The sequence below is a fragment of the Taeniopygia guttata genome, chromosome 7, assembly GCF_048771995.1.
Source record: "Taeniopygia guttata chromosome 7, bTaeGut7.mat, whole genome shotgun sequence".
NCBI classification, from domain to species: Eukaryota; Metazoa; Chordata; class Aves; order Passeriformes; family Estrildidae; genus Taeniopygia; species Taeniopygia guttata.
In genome coordinates this window covers 26162035-26185607 of record NC_133032.1, presented here as the reverse complement: position 1 = coordinate 26185607, position 23573 = coordinate 26162035, and the positions used below count along the sequence as shown (strand labels likewise).

The window sequence follows — 23573 nt, the reverse complement described above, 5'->3', positions numbered from 1 at the left end:
GAAGCAGCGTAGCTGGGAGAGGCCTTCTCGGAAAGGGGAGGGAACCTTCCCCTTGATGCAGGTTAGAAATAACTTGGGATGGCATTGAGGTGAGTGCTGGAGGAACTCTGTTTAATGCGAGGAGAAAAGAGGTTAAAAGGAGGAGTGTTTGAAAATGCCTTCTCTGCAGAAATCGGTAGCGGATGTACACGGAAAAATTGCTCAGCCCTCTCCGGAGTTACTGTACCGAATTTGAAAAACAGAATGGGTCTTTAAAGTATGAAACAAAAGGATTTCAGCCTTGCTTTAAATGCAAATCTCAAAGCAGTCTGAACCATGGACTTGCTGCTGATGCCTCCATAGTACATATTAATCCAGTTTTATCTGTCATGAGGAGATTTGTTGATTAGAAGCCTTTAGGTAAAGGCTGCTCGTGGACTGGTGCTGCTCTTCCAGCCTGTGGGCTGGAAAAATGAGTTCAGTTCCATGGCTTGCCTGGAGCTCTTGGGCTGTGTGTAATTTTACTGCCACCGTCCTCCCAAGATTCAATTTAGCTCTCTGCACAAAGTCCATTTATGTAGATTTATGTAGATTTTGTGCTAAGATGAATAACTTTCAGAGGAAATGGGCCTTCTTTTAAAAGTTATAGAAGTTAATTTGTGGTATTGATGGTGAAAAGTCAACATCATTTGAAATGGGAGGGTAGGAAGAGTTTACTGGAATGCCACTAAACCATAAGGTGTTAATTTTGTTTGTCTTGACCAAATTCATCCAGAATGGGAAGATTTTTCTAAGAAATTCAGTGTATTAATGACATTTCTTAAAACAGTGAATTCTGTGCCCTATAAAAGGTTACCTTTAAGTGATTTTCCTAATTTTCCTTGTTTCTTGTTTCTTTGAGTGTAGGCAGTACTTGGTTGATATTCTGCAGTTAACTATTCCTTCTGAAAGCCAACCTGTGTTTCTAAAATATGTAGCTCTTTAATATTTACAGATTCACCCTGAGTTCCAAAGTGTGTAGTTTATTAGCTCTTAAGCTCACCAGCAGCTCCTTGAGGTAACTGCTCAAATCTAAACTGCTATTACTGCCCCTTCTGCTTTGCACATACTGGCGCACATATCAGGAATTATATGTTCAGCTGGTGGTTTGGAGGTTTTGTATGTTTTGAATCTTTTTTTTTTCCCCTGGGCTTCATCTCTTTTTCCTGAAGAGATGGACTGGCAGTGTCATGTTGCTGCCACATACATTTCTTGGAAGTTTCTTTTGACTTCCTGATTTTATTTTTCTCTAGTAGAGTTAAATCAGAATTTTGCAGCAAAAGCCCAGTCTTCCAGATGCCTTCTGAATAGAAGTTGGGCTCTGCTGGTTTTATCTGTATGTTCGACTTGCTGAAGAAATGGCTTATATTGTGAAAGAACCAAAAAATACCCAAACCATTTTTTTACAATATTTTTCAGGTTTTACAATATGCAAAAGCACATACTGTAAAAATAATTTCCCTCTGACTTTTACTTTTGGTAACCAATCTCCCAATGCCCCATAGCAAACCTATTTGCTTGCATTGCAGTTTTGGAGGAAGGGGAGTTGCACAGTATTAAAATACTTTTCCCCTAGTATGTGCAAATCTTTCTGTAGGTGTTGTTTTTTAGATTACTACTGTGTGTTTTTTCAAGTCCAGTGTGACAGTAGAGCCAGAGCAGTATTAGCAGACTTGCTCAATGTTTTAGTTCTGTTACTTTCTCAACCAACTATAAATTACATGCTTTAGACTTTATTGATTGGTGGTTCAGTGTAGTACAGTAATACTGGAAATTATCTGCTTGTTCCTGTGAAAGCCACCATAGAGTGAAGAGGTGTGTGTGTGAGATCTTAGAATTCTCTGTGGAGTTTATTAGTTGTGCTATAAGTGGATAAGGGGTTTATGAAGTTGAAAGTTGTGCACATGTTTTTTCCTGGCACTGTAAGGGCTGAACACTACAGCGATCTGTCTGTTGGGAGCCTTTAAGCACAATTGCTGTATTGCTGAGTGGTATTTCATGTCTCAAGTGTCAATGACAGGCAGCCTTGTTAGCAAATGAAATGGGCAGGTGAATTTAAACTAAAACTAAGGTTTTTAAACTCTATGTGTTGGAATCCATCGGTATTTTAGCTTTGTCTGCAGCTGTTGCTGCCAGAATTAAGATCAGCAGAGGCATTACATCCTTTTTATGTGAAACAGGTAAAACTGTAGAAATACTTGCTTCTTTAAGACTCTCTTACTGACCCAGCTTCATTAATCCTCTGGTGTTCTGTGAAGCACTTTTCTTCTTTGTTTTCCTTTTACAATCCTCCACGCTTTCTATGGGGGAAAAATGATGCAACAATTAAGAAGAATCGAAATTTATGAGATTTTTTTTCTTCAGGGAATTGAGTATTCTGTAATTCTTCAGAATGTGTTTTGTGATCATTTTAATCTTAAGATATAAAAGAGAATCAAGTAAAATCTGTGAGCGATATTGGCTGACATTCTTGGGAGCAAACATGAAATAGGAATGTTGAAAACAAGCTGGCTTCATGTTTGAATCAGCTTTTTTGTAGGTGCATCACAACTATCTGCTGATTCGGTTTCTTTCACAAATGTTTCCATTAAGTTAACAAGTCAAAAAATAAACCTTTTGCCCTTATTCATTTCTGTGGGTGTTCTTGTAATGAGAGGAAGAAATGCTGTCCTCTGAGTTGACAGCCCTGTGGAAAGATGGGCGGCAGGACAGTACATCTGGATGTTGGTGCTTTGGTGCTCATCTTCTCTCTGTTCTTCCTCTTTGCAGGTTCTGTCATCCGTGATGGCGTCAGCTCTGCCCAGAACCCTTGGAGAATTACAGCTGTATCGAATACTACAAAAAGCAAATCTCTTGTTCTACTTCGACGCCTTCATTCAGCAGGGTGGTGATGATGTCCAGCAGCTCTGTGAAGCAGGTGAAGAGGAGTTTTTGGAGATAATGGCTCTTGTAGGCATGGCCAGCAAGCCACTTCATGTCCGACGGCTGCAGAAGGCTTTGAGGGACTGGGTGACAAACCCTGGCCTTTTTAACCAGCCTCTCACCTCCTTACCAGTCAGCAGCATTCCAATATATAAGCTGCCAGAGGGATCTCCTGCGTGGCTAGGGATATCCTGCAGCAGTTACGAGAGAAACAGCAGCACCAGAGAGCCTCACCTGAAGATTCCGAAATGTGCTGCCACGACGTGCGTGCAGAGCGTGGGCACGAGCAAATCTGATGTGGGGAGCTTATCACTGCAGGGCAGCAGCGAGCCCAGACTCTGGCAAGGACACCACACCACAGAGAGTGAGCACAGCCTTTCCCCGGCTGACCTTGGCTCTCCAGCCTCACCAAAGGAAAACAGCGAGACCCTGGATGCTGCTGCTGCTCTGTCAGTTGCTGAATGTGTAGAACGTATGGTTCCCTCCCTGCCCAAAAGTGACTCCAATGAAGTCAAGGAGTTACTGAAAACAAATAAGAAACTGGCAAAGATGATTGGTCACATCTTTGAGATGAGTGACGATGACCCTCACAAAGAGGAGGAGATCAGGAAGTACAGTGCAATATATGGCAGATTTGACTCGAAAAGAAAGGATGGCAAGCATCTCACCCTCCACGAGGTAAAACAGCTTGAGTGGAGCTGGGCTTTCTCTCCTATTCCTACACCTTTGACAAGATGTGTTTACAGGGTACACTTCTTGTATGGGCACTTCTTGCTGAGTGATGAGAGTTGTGTGTCTGAAAGTTGTGCGTTGAGTGCTGTAGGCAGGCCTGGCCTGACATGGAAATCTCAGGTGCAGCCACAGGTCTCCTTTTGTGGGTGTGCATGCACATGGTGATTTGGTGTGATCAGACTGCTGGGTTGCTGGTGTGGGCCTGTCAGACAGAAGATTTAGAGAGTTTGGCACCAGAATAGGAACCAGTATCTCCCTGATCATGGCCTTGGGGATTCTAAGGATTTGGTACATTCTTAAAGATGTTCTGTATGGTATTTCCTTGCAGCTTTAAGAGTAGACTTGTTTGTAAGATCAGTAACTAAAATTCCTTGTGTCTGATGTGATTACTGCCTTCTAGTGTCTTCCCTCACCTCAAGACTCTGCTCTATAGCTTGTGCACTTGAGATGAAAAGGATTCTGTCAATGAGGTCCCTAAACCCAGTGGCATGGATTTTTTATTTTTTTGATTGAACTGGGAGGAAGCTCAGTTATACAACCTGTGGGGTTTTTTGGGCACAGTAGCCTTAAGCCTGTCAAGTGATGTGCGGACTGCATAAGGAGGAAAGGAAAGTATGTCTCCAGTATTGATGGGTGGTTGTAATCTGAATGTTTGTTTAATCCCCGAGTAGCATCTTTCCCTGTTGTCTTTGAAAGTTCATGTGGGCCTCCCTTGCTCCTCTTGTGGCATTCCTGAGGCTCACACTGCATGTGTTGTAATGCAATAGGTGTGTCTGTGTGGGGAGTCGTTTCCTAGTGCCAAAGTACTGTACAGGAGGAGAACAAACATTAATTCAGAGCGCTGCCAAAACACTGTTGATATGAATGCTGCATCAGCATTTTCACAGTTAACAGTGATTGCAAAATTTCAGTTGGATTTAAAATTTGGCATGTAAGGCTTAGTTCCCAAAAGGAAAGGCAGTGTTTATGTTACAGGAGTGCCAAAAAAACTGTACTGGCTTTAGCCTTTTTTCACTTCAAGAAGTTTTGTAGGTGTGTGATCCATAGCATAAGACTGAGTTCTCTTTATGTTTCTGAGTAGAAGGGCAGAAGGAAACAAGGCGTATTTCTTTACATTTTTGTTTACATATTTGCATTTATAAGGCAACTGCACATCACCAGCAGTGACTTGACAAGGGCTTTTACTGCAGACTGGGGAGACACTTCCACAGTAGTCAGCCACATTCCTACCACACAGTTCTAGCTGTACAGCTTACACTTACGTGCTCTGTGGCTTTATGTCAAACACTAAAATCTATGAATTCATCCACTGTACAAGACGAGATCTCATCTTACACCTCTGACCTTGTGGAAGTCTCCCTCATAAAAGGGCAAGTTGTGTATGAGATGGAGGCAGGCTTTGAAAGGATTAATTGTGTAGATGCCCTGAATACATGGCTGCAGAGTCAGGGTTCAGAGAAAGGGGGTTCTCCTCACCTGAGGATGGAGGCAGTCGAGGTGCACAACAATGTGCGGCTGTGTGCTTTCACAGCCTCTCTCTGGGGTAGCAACTGCAGAAAACGCTCTGAAATCTGGGCAGACTGCTTGTGGGATAATTTTCTGGCATCCAGCAGTGTACTGGAAGGTGGGCTCCAGGGGCACCTTTTGTGTAGGCTCAGGAGTGGCTGTGCAAAACTCGGGGAATGAACCCTCGGGTAGTAATTGAAGGAGCGGGATAGCAGTGAACTGGAAGAAGGACAACTTCTCTGCCTTGTTCATTTTTTTTAGAATTGCACTACAGATCTTTACTACATCATTGTAAAACCACGTTTAAAAACGGAATGAGAGCATGGTTTGGCTTTAGGAAATATTTCTATCGCTATTGTGATTAAGGGCACAAGATCAAAGGAGTCTGTGGTTGACTTATGCCTCACTTACGCATGTGGGGCCTCGCTGAACTTGATGGGAACTGCACACATGCAAGCTAGAAGAATTTGCTCATAATTAGTTTACTGTTGGCTTAAAGAAACTGGATTTCACAAAGTTTTGCCTTCAACAGTTTTGTCTTTATTTTCTGTTTAAGGCATAAAATAAATAGCAATCAGACAAATTTTTGTTGTTTAAAATCTGCTAAACCAGAGTTTACATTTTCTATACTCAGCCTCAGGGTGTTTTTGGTTCTGATGGCTTAAGGAATTTGCTGCTCAGAAGGAAGGACTTTAAACAGCCAGGGAGGTACATTTCTGCAGATCCAGAGACTGGTTTTCTGCACGTGTTAGTACTATCATTCTGCCTCACAGTTCAAGGTTTCTCCTTGCAGCTGGCAAGGAACATCTGAATAAACTTCACTGTGAATTTAGAAAACTTAAGTGTGGTTAGCTTTTTAATGCAAAGATTAGGGTATCTCTGGCTCCTCAACCAGAGAGGAGTTGGATGCAAATTAAGATCAAATGTGGTAGAATTATTAGTGGCGGATTAGTGAGAATATTTTGTTTCAGTATGAGCACTGAAGTATCTCAGAGGGCTAGAGCAGCCATTAGAGGCCTGTGAGAGCTACAGACACTGGGCTGGTTTGGAAGTGTGTGCTCCTGGTAGGAGTATTTGCATAAAGCATTAATCTGACATAAAATCTTCCGAAGGCGTTCCAAAACTAATAAACATGCTGTCCTTAATCCATCCCATTGTTCCAGTATTACACAGCTTTTCAAACTCAGCAAGCACTTACTGTTTAAAGATGGACCGGAGGAGGGATGAGTACAAGGCATGCCCCTGAACTTGGTGACCCCTGCAAGTTTGAGTCAAGTTTGTAATTTGCATTTCAGTATTTCAGTCTTTGTCACAGTACCTATAAAATGGGGAAAAAATCCAGTGGAATTAGAAAAATAAGCAATGAATTTTGTCTAGCTTGGTTTCTTCCTTTTCTTTTGCTGACTCACCAAAACAGTAGGGCTTGATATTTAATTATGTGATTTCTAGTGGAGGAGTCTGTGAACCCCATCAGATGGAAATAAACTCATCCCTCTCCTGTATGGTTCTGTGCTGCTCCATATCCTTAAGGCTTCCAGAAAACAGATTCTGTATTTTTAGGCATGCCATGCTTTGTATCTGCAGTATTATGCCTCCTGAAAAGGCAGAAAGCCATGATGCACTTCAATTCAGTAAGTCTGAATGTGACCCAAAAGAGAAACTAGGAAAAACAAGCAAATAAACATTTGGCTTTTCTCACATATTAGGATAAACAGCATTTGCCTACAACTACCCAAAGCATTTTCAGTCATTTCAGCTCTTTGCAACCTTTCAACACTTGGAGGGATAAAAAATATCTCAAATTATTTTGTAAGCATTAGCTGTATTATTCATCCTTGGCAAAGTAATAGCTATCAGTGTTACAGAAATTAATGCCTGCTTTAGATGGTAATTATTTTAATCGGTGTTGTATTAATCTTATATTGTATCTTTTTCTCCATTGTGTTTTTTTCTGGAAAGACAGACATTGTGGAACAGCTGCTCCTGTCTAAGGGGTAATTGTTTTTTTAGTACCTTGTATTGTAGGAACATAGTAACCTGTTCATGCCCTCGCTCATCTAAAATCTGTGAGATTTGGGGTTTTTGTCTGTACAGAGACTAAAAGCTCAGGCAGCATATCTAGTTCACCTGTTAAGAACAAGTTTGTGTTCTGATTAACATTTAGATACAATGGGAAGTGCCCTACTGAGATCAGAGGCTTTTAGGCTAAACACAGGAAAAATTGCTTCTGAAATATTAGGAGCAGCAATTCTGTGTGAGGTTTTACTAGAAATACTGCACAGGCCGCTGAGAGAAGAATCTCAGCTCTATTTATTACATACTTTTTGTTTTCTCAACCTTCCTGGAGAACAGATATGGCATTGGGCAAAATAAATTTTTCCTAGTTTGGATGCCACCGAGCCCTGAGGCAAAGGACAGTGTGGCTGCGCGATGTTCGTGTCCCGTGACAGCTCCCATCCTTCAGGGATGGAGCGTGCAGCGATTCGGGTGAGCTGCTGGCCTCTGGCTTCATTCACAGGTGACCCTGCAGTGTGGCAGACAGCAGGGTGAAGGGGAGAGCTCCTGGCTTCTCCCAAGGGACACCGTGTAGGTGCAGAGCTGCTGTCTGTGGGAGCAGCGGGTTTGGTGCCAGGTCACACCTGTGCTGTGCTGTGCTGCCTGTGCGGCTGCTCCGGTGCTGCCAGGTGCAGGGTCAGGGATGGCACGTCTCCATCCATCATGGGTGTGCTGACTGTGCTGTGGAAACCAAGCTGCTCTGGAATATTCACCCTGGGACAGATACACAATATACTGTTGACAGTAGCTCCAAAGCAGCTGTTTCCTTTGCCAGAAGCCAAGCCTGTTCAAAGCAGCTTAATTTCTGAAAGTAAAATAGTAGAAAGAGTTGTGGGCACTTGGGCATACTGCAGGTGTATTTTACCTTGGCCTCTTGCTGTTATGCCTCATTACACATTCTGGCTGTTCTTCAGCTGAGGAAAAAGTGAGAAAGCCTCTTCAAGCCCTGCTTGCTGTGCAAGGAACTTGGAATAGCCTGTCCATGATCTCGATTTTTGTCTCTCATGGCATTAATAATGTTATGTCCCTACTGCTGAACATAGGCTTCTCAGACAGCAGTATTTTTAAGCTGATATATTTGATGACAGTATCACAACTTCCTATAGGATTCTGAAGAGCATTGCAAAACCATTTTGAACCTCAATATCAGGCTTTTCCTCCCTCCCGCCCCCCAAAAATAAATCTTGCCAGCAGCAGAGGCACTAGAAATGTGTCCTGGCAGGCTCAGGAAAACATCCTTGAAACAAGTTACATTTGATTCATGTCTGAAGATAGTCTTCACAAACACGAGGGTGAGAAACATAGCTAAAAAAAGTTTAATCGTTTCTTAAACCATCACCTTCTACGGAATTTATTCTGTATTCACAAGGGAAAGCCATCTGTACCCACACTGTCAGGGTGGTTGTTTTTTTTTTTCCCCCCCAAGTCCTGGGCATATTGCATTTATAAAAATAGTATTCCCTGTAAGCCAGGCTTTGGGAGCCAAACACTGTGAACGTTCAGAGCTACTGTTTTATACTGAGATTTAATTAGCGCAGGGATGAAGCAAAAGCAGCGCACATTGAGACGGTCTTACAATAATGTTTTACTTTATGCATCAACTACATTCATATCTTTCCTCTTCCCAAAGAGGTTACCTGGTTTAGTAAGGGGTATAAATAAACTGAAGAAACCCTCCAGGGGTTTAATGTACAATTATAGGTAATTTTACTTACGATCAAGATTCTTTATTATTTCAGAAGAGGTGCTTTTACAAGCACAGTAGGTGGAAGTGTGAAGATCTGAGTGCCTGTGTGTTTGATTTGCAGCTAACAGTTAATGAAGCAGCTGCCCAGCTGTGTGTGAAAGATAACGCCTTGCTGACCAGGAGGGACGAGCTCTTCGCACTGGCCCGGCAGATCTCTCGGGAGGTCACCTACAAGTACACCTACAGGACCACCAAGTAAGGCTTTCATTGCCCCAGAGGGTCTTTACTTTCAGGGAACTAAGCAAGCTGATAGCATTTCTTCTGAAGCACTAGAGACACTTTCTTCTTGCTCTTCAATTAGCAAAGTGCTCTTCTGAGGAAAGGAGGGAAAGGCTGTTTGAGTCCTGAAGCTTATAAACTGATAAGATTCAGCTGTCTTGAATTACCTTTTTATTTGCTCTCTAGTTTTCCAAGTATTTTGAGGATAGTGCATATTAAGAGCCATCTGAGAGGCTGGCATTTCAAGCATATGAGGCATTAGTGTGTTTTGAGGTTAATGTAAATTGGCAGAGAAGCCAGAATGCTCAATGCATCAATTTCCTTTTTTCCATATACAGATTTGTCTTGTTAGCCAAAAAGATAAGGTCACAGGGAGTGGCTTACAAGCTTCCTTTAATGGAATTGAAGCTGAATCCTAATTTCAGTTGTTACTGTTCTGTCAAATGAACTGCTGTTATGAAATGGTGACAAAGGCTTAATAGCTTTTAAATACAATTAAAACCTTAGCATTAGTAAGTATGATTTAATGTCTTGATATATTCCTTAGATTTTTAAATGCTGATTCCCCTTCCTGTAATGTAATATCCTTTCAAAATTCATTTTGCTACCCTTTTAGAAATTTTCCTTTGTCCCCTTTCTTCCATAGAGATTAATGTAAATATACATCCATCGTGGATAAGCAATGCCAAGGGCATTTCTGTAATTCTCTGTGCTTTCCTTCCCCTTTGGAAGGAAGAATCCATTAATCTCATGATGCTTCTGAAAACAGCACAAAGTGCTTGCGTTCCTCTATACTTGAATGACTTTCACTGCCATGTCAAAGTGAACTGGAGGCTTTTTTTGTGCATCTCAGTGTTCTTCCCTGAGCTGTTTTTTTTCCATGTCTCCTTTCATTATTATTGGTGATCAGGGTTAATGTGCTGTTTACTGATTGTGTATGTGTCTTCTCTTGTAGATCTAAATGTGGAGAAAGGGATGAGCTGTCACCAAAGAGAATCAAGATAGAGGTACAGTAATGTGACTCCTGTATTTTGACCTGTGTGTGCTAAAATTCAGTTTTGTTTTGAAGGGATCTGTCTTAAGGAAATTTGTCAGAAAAACATTTGATAGACAGTTGATGGGTATGAGAGAGAGAGGGTGGAAAACATCACCACTATCTCTGTAAATGTAAGAGCTTGATAGAGAAACCTGTAGGAGCAGGGGTAAAGAGTAGGATTTGTTTAATGGTAAAGAGACTCAGTGTTTTGCACTCAGAGTGAGTAGGAGGGGAGGAATGGGACTGACTGACTTCCTGTGGTAGAAATAAGCTCAAGCACTGTAGGAAATGTCTTCCCATAAGGCTTGCTGCTTTTCAGTCAGCGTGAGGTGGGATTTGCCTAATTCACTGGAGTCAGCTGTTGATCATGTCCAAAATACAGAGTTCTGGATAAGGACTGAGGGCAGAATATTAGCCATCTCTGACTGTGCCATAAATCAGGATACGGATAATATTGATAAGTCAAAAACTAACTAAAAGCTGTATATCTCAACACAAAAGGTTGTGCCTGTAGATAATACATTGCAGCTTTTTGTAATAAGCTTTGTGTCAAATGCATGTGTACATGGCTAATGTATACACTTGCACAAGATGTTGCTTAGGGAGATATGGGAATTTCTTGTTAAGAGTGCAGGAGCAGTAGGTATGTAGTTTACCTTTTTCTTCAGTTACCACTGTTGGAAGGTAAATTTGAAGCCTTCTTAAAGTTACTTATAACAACAACAAAAAAGTAAAATGTACATATATATGCACCTATACCTATATACCTCATAGGAATAGCAAATCTTTCTTTATAATTTGTATTTTAAACAAATTACTGTTTCACTGTTACGTGGGTATTGAATTTATCCTTAGCATTGTGGGTGTATTTTATTGTCTATTCAAAAAGGCATAGGTTAAATGTGTGTTAGAATATGAGCTAGACCTGGGCTAGATTTGTATGTGACACAGATAGGTGATGTATTCCATAGCTATAGGGGAAAAATGCAACACATTCAGAAATGTGTTTCTCATATGCATTGCATTCTGTGATAAATGATGCACTGTATGAAGTAAGGCTTCCATTTTTTTCAGTACTACAATGTTTTCACCAGTACAAAGGCTTTTCCTGTGAGACAAACCCTGGTGATAGCAGTTAGTTTTGAAAATGCAGTTTTGAACAGGTATAGAGAACAGGTATAGAGGAGTTAGTCTTATTTATTACTTTCCATCAGTCCATGTACAGTTGTAGTTTTGAGTTTATGTAGTGCAAAATATACATGTGCAATGAGGATTCACTGGTAGCTTTGATAAGTCAGTAATGTCATTTATGTGTGTCTGGATTTGCTTTTGGCCTGTGATTGTTCTTTGATCCACAAAAAAGAGCAGGGAAAAGCTGCATTAAATGATTTTATCCAGCTTCACCTTTATCAGCCTTGACCATCATGTTGCAGGATGGTTGCTTGAGTCTCTTCTCTTTTGTTCAGTCCAGCCCTAATTTGTAAGAGCTGGTGGGGAGCTGCCACGCCTCTGCTTGAAGTAGTATTTCAATGACTTAGATTTCAGCATTAGAAAGTTTTTCCTTCATTCAGTAATAATTGATGATGAGCAAGTGTCTAAAATGACACACTGCAAGGGAGGTGCTGTTTCTTACAGGATCTTCATTGAAAGAAAGCGTAAAATTAAAACCCTGAAAAATACAAGCTGAAACTCAAAGTTTTCTGGAGAGCAGGAAATCTGGACAGCCTTAGGAGATGTGTATTCTCCTATTTTCTGCATGGAAAAATCCTAAGAGTCTGGAAGGCCTGCTTCTTTTATACCCTTTATAGTTCAGTAATTCTGAGAAAGGATATTTACTTGGTTCTTGTTTTATCTGAAATTGCCAGTTACATTTTAAAATTCTTTTGAAAATTTCATGTCCTAATTGTACAAATGACTATTTCAGAAATAGGTCGTTTTTTCCAAAATAAGAAACTGAAAATTAAATTGAGTTAAATCTTTAATCTGATAGCATAGCATTATTAATTTTGAAATTACCCATATTGTTATCAGTAGAAATGTCTTTTTTCCTCACAACTTTGGGAGTCTCCTAAGGAGGAGTAAAGCATTATTTCAGTGCATTTTAGATTTGAGGTACACTGTAAATTTTGGGCTTTACTTCAATTAAATGTAAAAAAGATGCAGTGTGACATAGTAGATCTCTGCTGTTTTGGGTTTCTGGTGCTTGCAAATTTTTTTAAAAATGTAAAAAGTCCTTTTTTTAGTAATATGTTCAGGGATTGTTTTGGATATGTTTTAGATTGGGTTTTTTTTGGAAAGGTGAAACTAAAAAGGCAAATGGTAGCAAATGCAGATTTTTCCTTCTGTTCTGGGTAAGAATTCCTTACACTGTTTTTGGAGTTGTAATGCTTTATTGTGGATCTGTTCACTCAGTATCATGAATATACAGAAAGGACCTGAACATGGGGTATAGTTTTTGTTGTTATAACTAGCACTTTTCTGTTGTTTGTTTTTTTGTTTGTTTTTTTTTTTTTTTTGAGAAGAGTCATTTTGCCTTTCTGTTTTAAGGCTGAACTCTGTATTTTGATTCACCATTCCTTTAACTATTAGTCATTAATGTCTCTGCAAAGCATGGCCTAAAATTACTAGGGCTTCAATTTGGAAAGACTTCACAGCCTGTTTGCATAGTGTAAAAGATTACTTAAAAAAAAGATGAGTTAATTTCCTGAAATATAATGACACTTGAAAAAGCCTCCAGAGAGGCTCTGAAGGTCATCCTTGAGGAGAGCCAGCAGAGCTGTGTGTGCAAGCTGCAGCATTGTCAATCTGCAGCCACATTGTAAATTTATCCTTTTTATGAATATGAAACTTGTACAAGCATTACAAAGAAACAATGTGCCATGAATTGCATCAAATTACCTGTAAAAGCCTTTCTCTTCCCCTGTGAGCTCTCCCCCTCTTATTTGTTGAGTGGGTGGGTGAGCTGTGGGAGTGAAGTGTAAAGAGGAGAAAGGGAAAAAATTCCAGGCAAATGACAGACTAAAGGTGTGGAGGGAGCGAAAAAGGGGGTGGAGTGAACTGGTATTTGGGAGCAGATTATAACAAAGGGGTTGTAGTTCCTAAATCTGCTCTGGACAAAGAGCAGAACAGGAGGATAGGCGTGGAAATGGCACATCCTCCTGAAGAGCAAGTATCAATCCTGCTTAGATGTTGTGTGGCAGGGGCACCCCTTATTTTGTCATCTTCTGTGACTCAGTGCCAGCACCACTCAAAGCAGTGAGCTGTTGTGGCACCAGCTTAGAAAGCAAAACAAGTCACAGCTACATCAGGCAGAAGTGGAGGAAGAGGCTCCTCATCTTCCCCTTCAGAGTCTGTGTGAACAGCCAAGAGAGGAAAAAAGGGAAGTTTTAAAAAATATTCTTGCTGTCTGTCATCTAAAGAAATTATTGTGTGTGTCTGTGTCTCCATTCATCTGAACAAGAGGGGTGGGGAGAGCTTTCAAAAACTCTTTTCCCAAAGCTCAGTGGGAGTTGGGGGGCACAGGCAGGGAGACCTGAGTGGAGGCTGCAAAGAAACATCTTCCCTTGGTGCCAGTATGGGTGGAGGAAGAGGAGGAAAAGCCCCACCTCCACTATTTCTGAAGAGGCTGAAAAGAAAACCAAAGTGTGGGATTTGTTTTTTTCACAAAAACAGCAAAAGCAGTAGAAGGTACTGTTTTCATAGGAAAAATGTCATTAGAGGGAGCGAAAAAGCACATGTGGGACTGGGAACATCTGCTACACAAAACCGCTTGGAAAACAACTAAGCAGCAGCATGGCAAAACAAAAATGCTGCAGTGCATGCAGGAGGACCTCCAGGCAACCATGGGGCAGAGAGGCTGGTGCTTGGTCCAGCATGCTCCTCATCCCACAGGGCATCAGGGACAGGCAGCAGTGGGAAAGGCTCTGGGAAGGTGATCCAGAACCTGTCATCCTCCAGGAGTTATCTGCCTGGCTGAGGAGGGACTGACACAGCAAGAGGCAGCCAGAGCCACCTTTGGAAAACAGCCTTCAGTTTGGTATAGGCAGGTGATCACAAATCTGTTGTGAAGAGCTGTGTTACCTGTTTGTTGCAAAAATAGGATCCTGAGTGATGGGGTTTTGTGTGTTCTGCTTCTCATCTTCCCACACACAATCATTCTGCTCTCCCAAACAGATTCAGGTCTTAGCTATAGAAGTGGTCAGTGCTCATGGAAATGTGCTGCAAAGCCTTTGTTTCTAGCTTAGGCCTGAGGCTTTGTGGCAGATAACCTGGCTATGAAGTTTTTGCATAGCTATTGTGTTTATTTGTTCTGTGAGGGAGTATGTTGGGTGTTTCAAAGCCGTGTACAGCATTCTGACAGATTTTAAGGTGTTTTCCTGAGCATTATAATAGGTTTAATGGCATTGTGTTGCACTGAAGTCCTGGCCATCTGCCTTGGGTCAGACCCCTGCTCTGCAGGTCATGGGCAGCCTGCCAGTGGAGGGAGCCTCATAGTCCTTCCATGTGTTTTCTCTGGAATATCGTATCTATTTTTCTTGGGCTGTAACCCTTCTGTCCATCTATTGTCAAAAATGTAATTATTGACATCTATGTGTCTTTGGAATCTACAGGGAAAATACAACCTCAATGACAGATGTCATTGTTCTCAGGTTTAAGTCTGTTTTAAGATCTGTAGCTGTCTTTTTCACATTTTAACAAAGTTACCTATACTATGCTTTTGTAAACATTTCTGGATGTTGCTCTAGTGCACATGAGCTTTCCTTTTATATCAAGCTGGATAAACTCCTCATCTTGAACCTTTGCTTCAATGATTATTTTAATGGAGTCTGGCAGGCTTTCATAGGAACTTTATTTGCTTTATTGATACATATGCAAGCTGCAGAAGAGATTTGCATGTCATAAGAATTTCAAACTGGAAGAATTATTGAATCATGCTTTCTTGTAGTCTGTAAATTTTCCACTGTACTTCTGAAATGGTGCTATTTCATTCTGTGATACAAGTGTAGGTTCTGTGTGAAATACTGAATTTCAGGAGGCTTTTCTCAGTTTCAGAAGGTTAGCACACAAGGTAGTAGGTTGACTACATATAAATTTGATTTCTGAAAAATAACAGAAACCATAGGCCTAAATCTGCCTGTCAAGGCTGAATGTAAACTAGTTTAATGTGAGTAACAAGGGTAGTCTGGATTCACCTGAAACAAAGAGAGATGAGATTTTCTGTGCCATATTAGGTATATAGCAGTTGCTGTGGAGGGGCTGTGTGTTTTACGCACAAACTTAAATGGATAGTACAAACAAGTAAATTACAGTCCAGAATTTTCACAGAAGTTCAGGAATGTGATTTTTAGTTTTTGGGTTGTTTTTTTTTTTTTTTCTTTTAAGTGTACAGAGGAGGTAAAGAAAAAATAGTAATATGTCCCTCTTGGTTTGGTTTCTTTTTCTGCTCAATAGGACGGTTATCCTGATTTCCAGGACACAGTCCAGACGCTCTATCAGCAAGACAAAATGCCACTTGCTTTGGCTAAAGGAAAGAGTGAAGACCCAACAGCTCTTAATTCCCAGGTAAACCAACTACACAACATTATGAATAATACAGGCTGTGTCTTTGTACATTGGTTTTGATGTTGTTGTTTTGATGACTAAATTAATTCCCATCAGTTTTAAAAGGCTACCTAGCTTAGCTGTGATTGCATCACTCTTAATTTGGGTTTACCTCCCAAAACTGTTCTGTCACAGTACTATAGCTTTGCCCTTGTTAGTTCCAAGGAGGTAAGATGCAGCATAGTAGGCTTGAAAATCTGTGGTTGCCTGTTGGGAGCAAGTAGGGTAGTATTGGTACAGTCTGTGCTGTGTTACTTGCGTTACCCGCTATAAATGGAAAGCTCAAGTTACTGAGTCGAGAGGAATAGAGTAGGCGATCTTGGAGTCCTCTCTTCTGACATGTCTTACAAGAAGAAAGGCCAGTGTGTTTAGAAAATAAGTGAACCTCTGGATCTGAGAGGATAAATTGGCTTCCTAAACAGCACGTAACCTGGTGGAAGTGTAGTGTTCTTGAGCAGACAGAAAGCTTTGTATAATTGAAGACAGGCTGCCAATTTTTTCTTTGTCTTTTCTGTAGTGTATCCCAGCCTCGAGGCAAAATACCCATCTTCTACTGCCAGTTCTTGCCAAGGAGGGATTTCATGCTAAGTTGCAACAAATTTGTTTTGTATAGCTGATTTTGGGCAAATGTAATCACCAAATTTGCACGTAAGATTGCATTTAGGAGTTACCTTCCTGTTTTTTGAGAATGGATGTGTTACTTTATCATTTATCTTCTTCTATTGCAAAGTAGTACTTGGTCATACAAATCTGTGATAAATCAAATGCAGTTACACCACGTGTTCTGATGTCACAGAATAATTACATGAGCTTGTTTTGTATATGCTTTAAAGTTTTTGTTCGTCACTGCCACATAATGATGGACTAGAGAGTTAATTCAAGCTTGAAGGTATCTGCAACTCTACAGGTTTTTCTGTGGTGATCAGAAGCATAATTGAAGTTTAAAATTCTGGTTGTATCCCATGCAAACAACAAAGATGGCATGAATGAGAAATGTTTTATTCTTTTTAAAAATTACTGTGTAGTTCAAAAGTTGGTAACAGGAGGGATAGAATAGCAGAGTTAAAGCACACTTGTAAGTAAACTGTTGGAAAATACTCTCTCTTTTTACCTTGCTCCCAAGACAGGGCTGGAGCTATCAGTGTTCTTCTGCAGACCCTGATGAGCCCTGAGAGATGATGTAAATACTGGCCATGCCATTGCCCTGCTGTCAGGGTCACCACGGTGCTGGACAAGCCCGGGTTTTGCTGGTCTGTTAGGCTGTCATTGTACATGTTCAAATTATTGAACTATGCTGAGCAAGTAGCCTTTTATAGGAAGTTGGGACTTTCAGCATCTCCCATGAAAAGTTAAATGCTCTGCAATGAATAGACCTCTGTAGCAGTTGGACCAATTACAGCATTACCTGAAAGAGAAATTATTTTTTCCTGACAATTGTACGTGTTAAGTTCATGTACTTTCTGTTCTTATATTCATTATAGTTCTTCTAAATCAACTTACTTGACTTGTGATTTTCATCTTATTTTTGCAAGATGCTTATTTACATTCTCTAAAGAACAAGATTATAGTGAAAGTTAGAATTCTCTTGGCATTAAAGTCAATGACAAACATTCAGACGCCATTTCCTCCCACATTGCACTGGATTGTTTAGCTCCACTCTCTAGAGGTGTATAGGTCTTGTTCTTCTAGACAGACATTTCACACCTTTATCCCCCACAAACATACTGTCATCCTACACTTTCAGAATGGCAGATTTTTAAGCTTGTGTAGTGTTGTTTCCTAAAATAAAGATTCCAAGATGTCTGGTGAAATCTTGGCATAAGTTTTTAGCAGATGTTGCCATTGCTCTTGGAATACTTTCTGGAATACTTTGTGAAGACATATATTTGAACAGAGCTAACTGGATAATTAAGACCTTTTTTTTTGCTTTTCTTGAGATTCTCTTCACGTAACCTGCAGTCCTAAAGTGCAGGACGTGATTTTTGTGTGTTCTTGAAGAACAGATTTTTAATGTTGCATTTCTGGGTAGATGAACTACAACAGCTCGCATTTTAAGTATTCTTGAGTGACTCAGATGTACATTATGAAAATCTCTATGGGTGCAAAAATATTTTGTTTGCTTCATAGTTTAGGAGAAACCGTAAAACACACATCTGTACATATGAGTCAACAAAAAACACTATCTAGGCTGTTAGTCTTTTCATCTGATCCTGTTTTTCCTCCCGTGTTTTGACTTGCTCTATGTATGTATATAGAGAGAAATCTTTTTTTGTTTCAATTGCAGTCGGAAAAGGTGATGGCAAAACAGATGGAGTTTCTTTGCAACCAGGCAGCGTTAGAGAGACGTCTTTCCACAGGGTGTTACAGGCAGAACTCGGAAGAGCACAGCCCCAATGGCATGTCATTAGATAATGCTGATGGACAAGGTATGGTAGCTCCCAGGCACGGCGGTGCTGCCAGCAGAGACTTTTGATGTGATGCAATCTCTGTCAGTGGTGGTGTTTATCTCACACAGAACCCTGAGCACTGAATGGACAAGACAAGATCTCTCTCTGCCCTGAAGTGCTTACTGTGTAAATAATGCAATCAGATGCACACTCAGGTTCTGTTCTGTTCCTGTTGTGCATCTGGGCAAACTGCTTTCCCCAGGGATAACGTGGGGAGGGCAGGAGGTTGGGTGCACTGCTGTTACTGAGAGCAGGACTTTGCTCTAGCTTTATCCTCAGTTTTGAAAACAGCAGAGTGTTGCATTTCATTTGTGCTCTTGTTTTGAGAAATTGAAAATAAAGGAGGTAATATAGTTGGTACCCCTTTTTATTTACCTGTTTGTGCAGTCTAGGAACAAAACCGGAGGAGCTGGCTATGTAAATTACTTAGCACTAAGCATGTTCTAATGATGTTCTTAGTGGCTTGTTATTCTTCAAAAAACTTACAGTTCTGTGGTCCTCTTTGATTTACTATTCCTTGTCTTGAATTAATTTTAGGAGTGTTTGTTTTGCTTGAGCACTTCAGTTTATATACTTTTTTTTTGCTGTTGTGAAATGAGACAAAATGTTACAAACAAGAAATACAACCAGAAGTTTTTGTGTCTGTTTTTTAAATGCTATTTTTTTAAAGAGGGTTGAAAAGAAGCAGTAGAGGGACAACTAAGGGAATCAATACAAGTAGGTGTTAAAAACCAGATTTTTGTTTGTGTGAATTGGTGAAGCAATGAGGTACAGAAGTAATCATGAAGAATAAGTGTGTGAATACAGCTTTCCTTGGCACAGCAAGCTTCTTAATGCCATTCAGCCATTGTGCAGGGGAACTGGAAATTTCTAGGATCTCAGAGGGATTGTGCAGCGGGAGAGGAAAATTTTAGTATCTCAAGAGGATTTTTGAGCAGAGTAAAGGATTTTTTAGAACAATATATTTTTTTTTGTCTGGCTGAGTGTCCCTTCCTAGCAGTGCCTATGAAGTAGTCTGCAAAGCAATATATTTACGTAAGCCTTGTTTTGCTAGAAAACTTCTGTGAGCAGCTGGAATCTAGGATGCATTTTTGCTGATAGAACTAACATGTATTTAAGACTCTGTTTTTTAATACTGATTTTCTTTTAATGTGTCAATGTTTCACTGTGAACAACTTGCAGGTGAAAGACCACTGAACCTCAGGATGTCCAACCTGCCAAGCAGACAGATGCAGCACATTTCACTTGATGGAGAGCAGCACGTTGGGAAATCTCTGTGCAGTGATTTGATCCGGCTTTACCCCAGTGGTGAGGCAAAGTCACAGTCCTCGGGTTAGTGCTGTCCCTGAGAAATTACCCACCATTTCTTATTTTCTGTGATGTCTCTGAGTGAAGCAGCCAGGAAGGCAGGCTGGCATACATTGTGTGTAACCATAATGTCAAGGCTTTGGAGAAAACTCCGAGGGGAGTGTTACTTGCTAATCTGGAGTCAGATTGAATATTATTTGGGAAAAAAGTTTAGGGGATGCAGTAGCTGCAATCAGATAACCAAGTCCTGGCACATGTCTGTCCTTGGTATTGACCCAAATTACTGCTATTAAATACTTAAACTCCATCACAGTCATACCAACATGATTATGACATGGCTTCATTCTGTATAATCGAATCTGGCTTTTTACAAAGAGGATTTATAAGGACCTAGCACTGTTTCTCTGCTGTGAACTGCATGTTATGCAGCAAGTCTTTTCCACCTGGGTTTCTCATTCACTGACCTCTGCTCACTGCCAGTCTTGTCATTTACCTCTGGCATTAGGAGAAACCCACTCTGAGTTTGATAGAAGAGAGCAAGAAACCTTTGTGAAGTCCCTGTGGGTGGTTTCAGTTTAATCTCAGTGCACTGAGATAAAGCTAGGAGTTCTTGAGACTCTTGCAACTTTAGGAGCAATAATAAAATCCCATCTGAGTTTGAAAGATGCAGTGAGAAAGAGGTTATTTGAAAGACAAGATGCAAAAGTAGTTGCTTTGAAGACCAGGCAGAATCTTGTCTTTTTCACTGCAATCTTGGCTCATCTCTTTTGCAGATTGTCCCAATCCCAGTGCTAATTCCCTTTGTGAAATCTCTAGTAGGGGACTTTTACCCATTCCCTCTCAAAATGCAAGTGTAGAGTGCATCTCCATTAGCCCCTGCTGCCAGAGGGGTTGGAGTGAATCTGTGATACTTCCTCTGTCATCACTGCAGTGTAACTGGGGTGGTTCTTACCCAGCTGGCTTAAAGACCAGGAGGAGGAGGCAGAATTTGTTGCTTCAACTGTTGGTATTCATGTGGTTCTTGGACCTTTTTATTAATTTAAGAAAAAAATATATTTGTTTCCAAACAGTGTTTTAACATCTTTCTTTCTTTCTTTTCTCAATGCAGAAGGCCTTGGTATATTAAAGGATTTTCCTCATTCAGCTTTTAACAATATTGAAAGGAAGGTCATAAAAACAGAACCTGAAGACACAAGATAGTCATTCTGCTCTGGAAAACAGTGTCATAGTAAAGAATGAAACTTCACAAGAGAGAAAAAAACAGCCTTAATAACCAGTGTTGCCTCATTCAAATAAGAGATTTCAATAGCCAAAGCCTAAGAACTGGTACAGTAATCTGTGGAAACAGGAAAGCAAGAGACACTGCAACTAAAACAGTAATACAGGTGGATAAACATTCCTGTAAAAGTGGTTTTATAACGTGGGAAGATTCACAAATTAATATTGTGGGTCTTCATTATTTAAGAATGTATTATGTATTTGTATAACTTATCAAAGTAAATCTAGATGTTGGGACGTGTATTGAGTCCAGTAGATGTGGCTACAGTTCATTTTACTTGAAATTTCAATGTCTACTTTCAGTGTACCTAGCATAGATATGGTTGTTAAACATTTGAATTAAAAATCATTGGAGAATTAGGAATGCAAACCTCATGACACAATTAACAGCAAGTTTGCAACAATATTTGTAGAAAAAGAAAATTGCATACAATATTTTCATGGTTTAAAATGTTATGTGGATATAGCATTTGATAGACCTACACCCTGATTCTGTATCATAGCAGATGTACTTGACACTTAACTATCTCTACATCATTTCCAATGGTTCCAGCAGCCTTTGTGTAACACACTCACAGCATAATACCTACACACAGCTCAGGAGTGTGGGAAATGCCAGTTAGAGGATGGAAGAGTCCATATGATTGGCTCCCATTTCCTTGGGAAAAACTGGGAATTGATGCACCGTACAATTACTAAATTTCATTTGTTAGGAAACTCAAGAGACCAAGTAGAATGGACAGGGCTGCAAAAATTGTCATTCAGACTATTAAAACTTCTTGGACTTCTCTGTGGATCTTAAAAAAAAAAAAAAAAGGCATCCCAGGTGACATGAGATATGGTGCAGAATTTATGCATCAGTGTAAAAGGTTGCACTTGATATCCAGAAACCATAAGGTTTCTTGGAGGAGAGAAAGGAGTTGTCTTCAGGACATAACTCCTTAATTAAGTGCTGTCCAGCCCTCATGATTCTATGAATATACTGTATACTGCATACAGTATGCCAATATGTTTCTTTATGTATGTGATTAATTAACATCTGTATTCTTTATTTATTTGACATTTTTTATTTTTTGTACATGTTCACTTTGAAGATGTCATTTTATCTAAGGAGGAGTAGTTGGCATATAACTTTGGAATTTACCGTGGTGTGTTTGTGCGCATCCATCTTTCCTCTGTGCTGCTCTGGAGCCAGGACAGTTATATGCCTCCATTTCCAAACACAGTTTGTGCTTACAACAGGAAAGGGAGAGCTGGAGAAAGTGAGTTACCATGTCAGAGGGTAAACTTCCCTATTCAGGTGTGCACTTCATGTTTGCAGTTTGCTCCATGTCCTAGGTGTGTATTAACAAATCAGTCAGTCTCTGTTGTACTGAAACGCTCAGCAAGATGTGAGCTGAAATGTCTACACTGCAGTCTCTTATCACTGTAAACATATTTACTTATTTTATCACTTGATTTGTGGAACAAAGCTTTATAGTAGAAACACCAGTAAAACAACTTTTTATACTATTAAAATGTTTGGTTTTTTTAAAAAAAAAAAAAGTTTCTTGAACTGTATGGTACTGTTTCACTTACTGAAGTATCTTACTTTAAGCAGTGGAGTTCGCAGCTTTGCTGTTTAGGCATAAGAGATTGAATGTGTAGTTATATTTCCTCTTTCCTGTTGTGTGAGTTAGTAGCACGGATGTTTCTTCAGTTTGTAACATTAACCAGTGCTCTGGTTAGTACCTGAGTAGTTTTCCTGAGATGTTTATGGAACTTGTTAAAGGACAGTTTAAGGTTTGAACTGTACAACTTGACCAATAGAAGGTACCAAGCAGCAAACCTTTAGAGATGCAGGAAACATTTGGTTTTCTCCAACATCTGACACCATCAAAAATTATGTGTGGGTCACAGAAGAAGCTCTTAAGCTTGCTGGTCTCTTCAGTTAAAGTGAGAGGAAGGAAAAAGAACTTGCTAAGCAGCACGCTGTTCCAGTTGAGTCCAGAATTTATTTTGTAAACACTAATGTATTAAATTTGCTATAACTTAAAGTCTATAACAGTTATATTTTTGAGTTGTAAATACAGTACTTTGTGTCACGACCAGTTGGTTATCTCCAGAATGATATTTCAGTTTATAGTCCAACAGGCCATTTCAGTCTCAATAAGCTGGAAGCAATTTTTTTTTTACTGGTTTGCAGCTGTATGATTTTTATTTTTTTTTATCCTGGGGTGGGGGAGGTGGGAGGTACATTCCAAGATTGCACATACGCTTGGTAATAGCAAATACTCAAGCATTGGTCTTTCCATGACAAAGGTCTTGGTGGACTGCATCCTGGCCAGCCTCTGGAGTCGCAGGTAAAGGCTTGCCCTCGTCTGCTCGGGAAGGGTTGCTAGATCCAGGGTACTCTGGATCAAAGGCCAGCCCTGCAAATGATGCCTGTTTTATTCACATGTTTATATTGTTGCTTACAAAATAAAATTCACCGTGAGAACTCTTTAGTTTCCCCAGGGTTTGTCCTTTTTGGTTTTTTTAAATTGTGTTTTCTAAAAGAAGATGTTAATTTTTTTGGAGGGGGTGGTAGGGGAGGAGGGAGTACCTTGAACTACAGCTCTTAGTGGAAGAAGCCTTTTCCTGCTTTTGTGGTTGAATCCTCATTTAAGGGTGGCCTCATTATGTGCACAGCCTGCAGGGCTCAGTGGACCCAGGCAGGAGGGAG

At 40.2% G+C, this 23573-nt stretch overlaps 1 protein-coding gene across 4 annotated transcripts in view; it reads left to right on the top strand.

The window, feature by feature from the left end:
• NAB1 (NGFI-A binding protein 1) overlaps window positions 1-23351 on the top strand; it is a 45765-nt gene extending 22414 nt beyond the window's left edge. For 3 of the 4 annotated variants that reach the window (XM_072931593.1, XM_030277831.4, XM_030277832.4), the window contains exons 2-8: window positions 2788-3618; window positions 9042-9175; window positions 10155-10206; window positions 15687-15797; window positions 18121-18262; window positions 19466-19615; window positions 20700-23351. In XM_072931593.1, coding sequence (XP_072787694.1) covers window positions 2803-3618; window positions 9042-9175; window positions 10155-10206; window positions 15687-15797; window positions 18121-18262; window positions 19466-19615; window positions 20700-20791 — 1497 coding nt within the window. In that variant the 5' untranslated portion in view covers window positions 2788-2802 and the 3' untranslated portion in view covers window positions 20792-23351. The remainder of the gene's footprint in view (window positions 1-2787; window positions 3619-9041; window positions 9176-10154; window positions 10207-15686; window positions 15798-18120; window positions 18263-19465; window positions 19616-20699) is intronic. The other variant, XM_030277834.4, reaches the window with a different exon arrangement.
• Window positions 23352-23573: the final 222 nt, after the last annotated feature.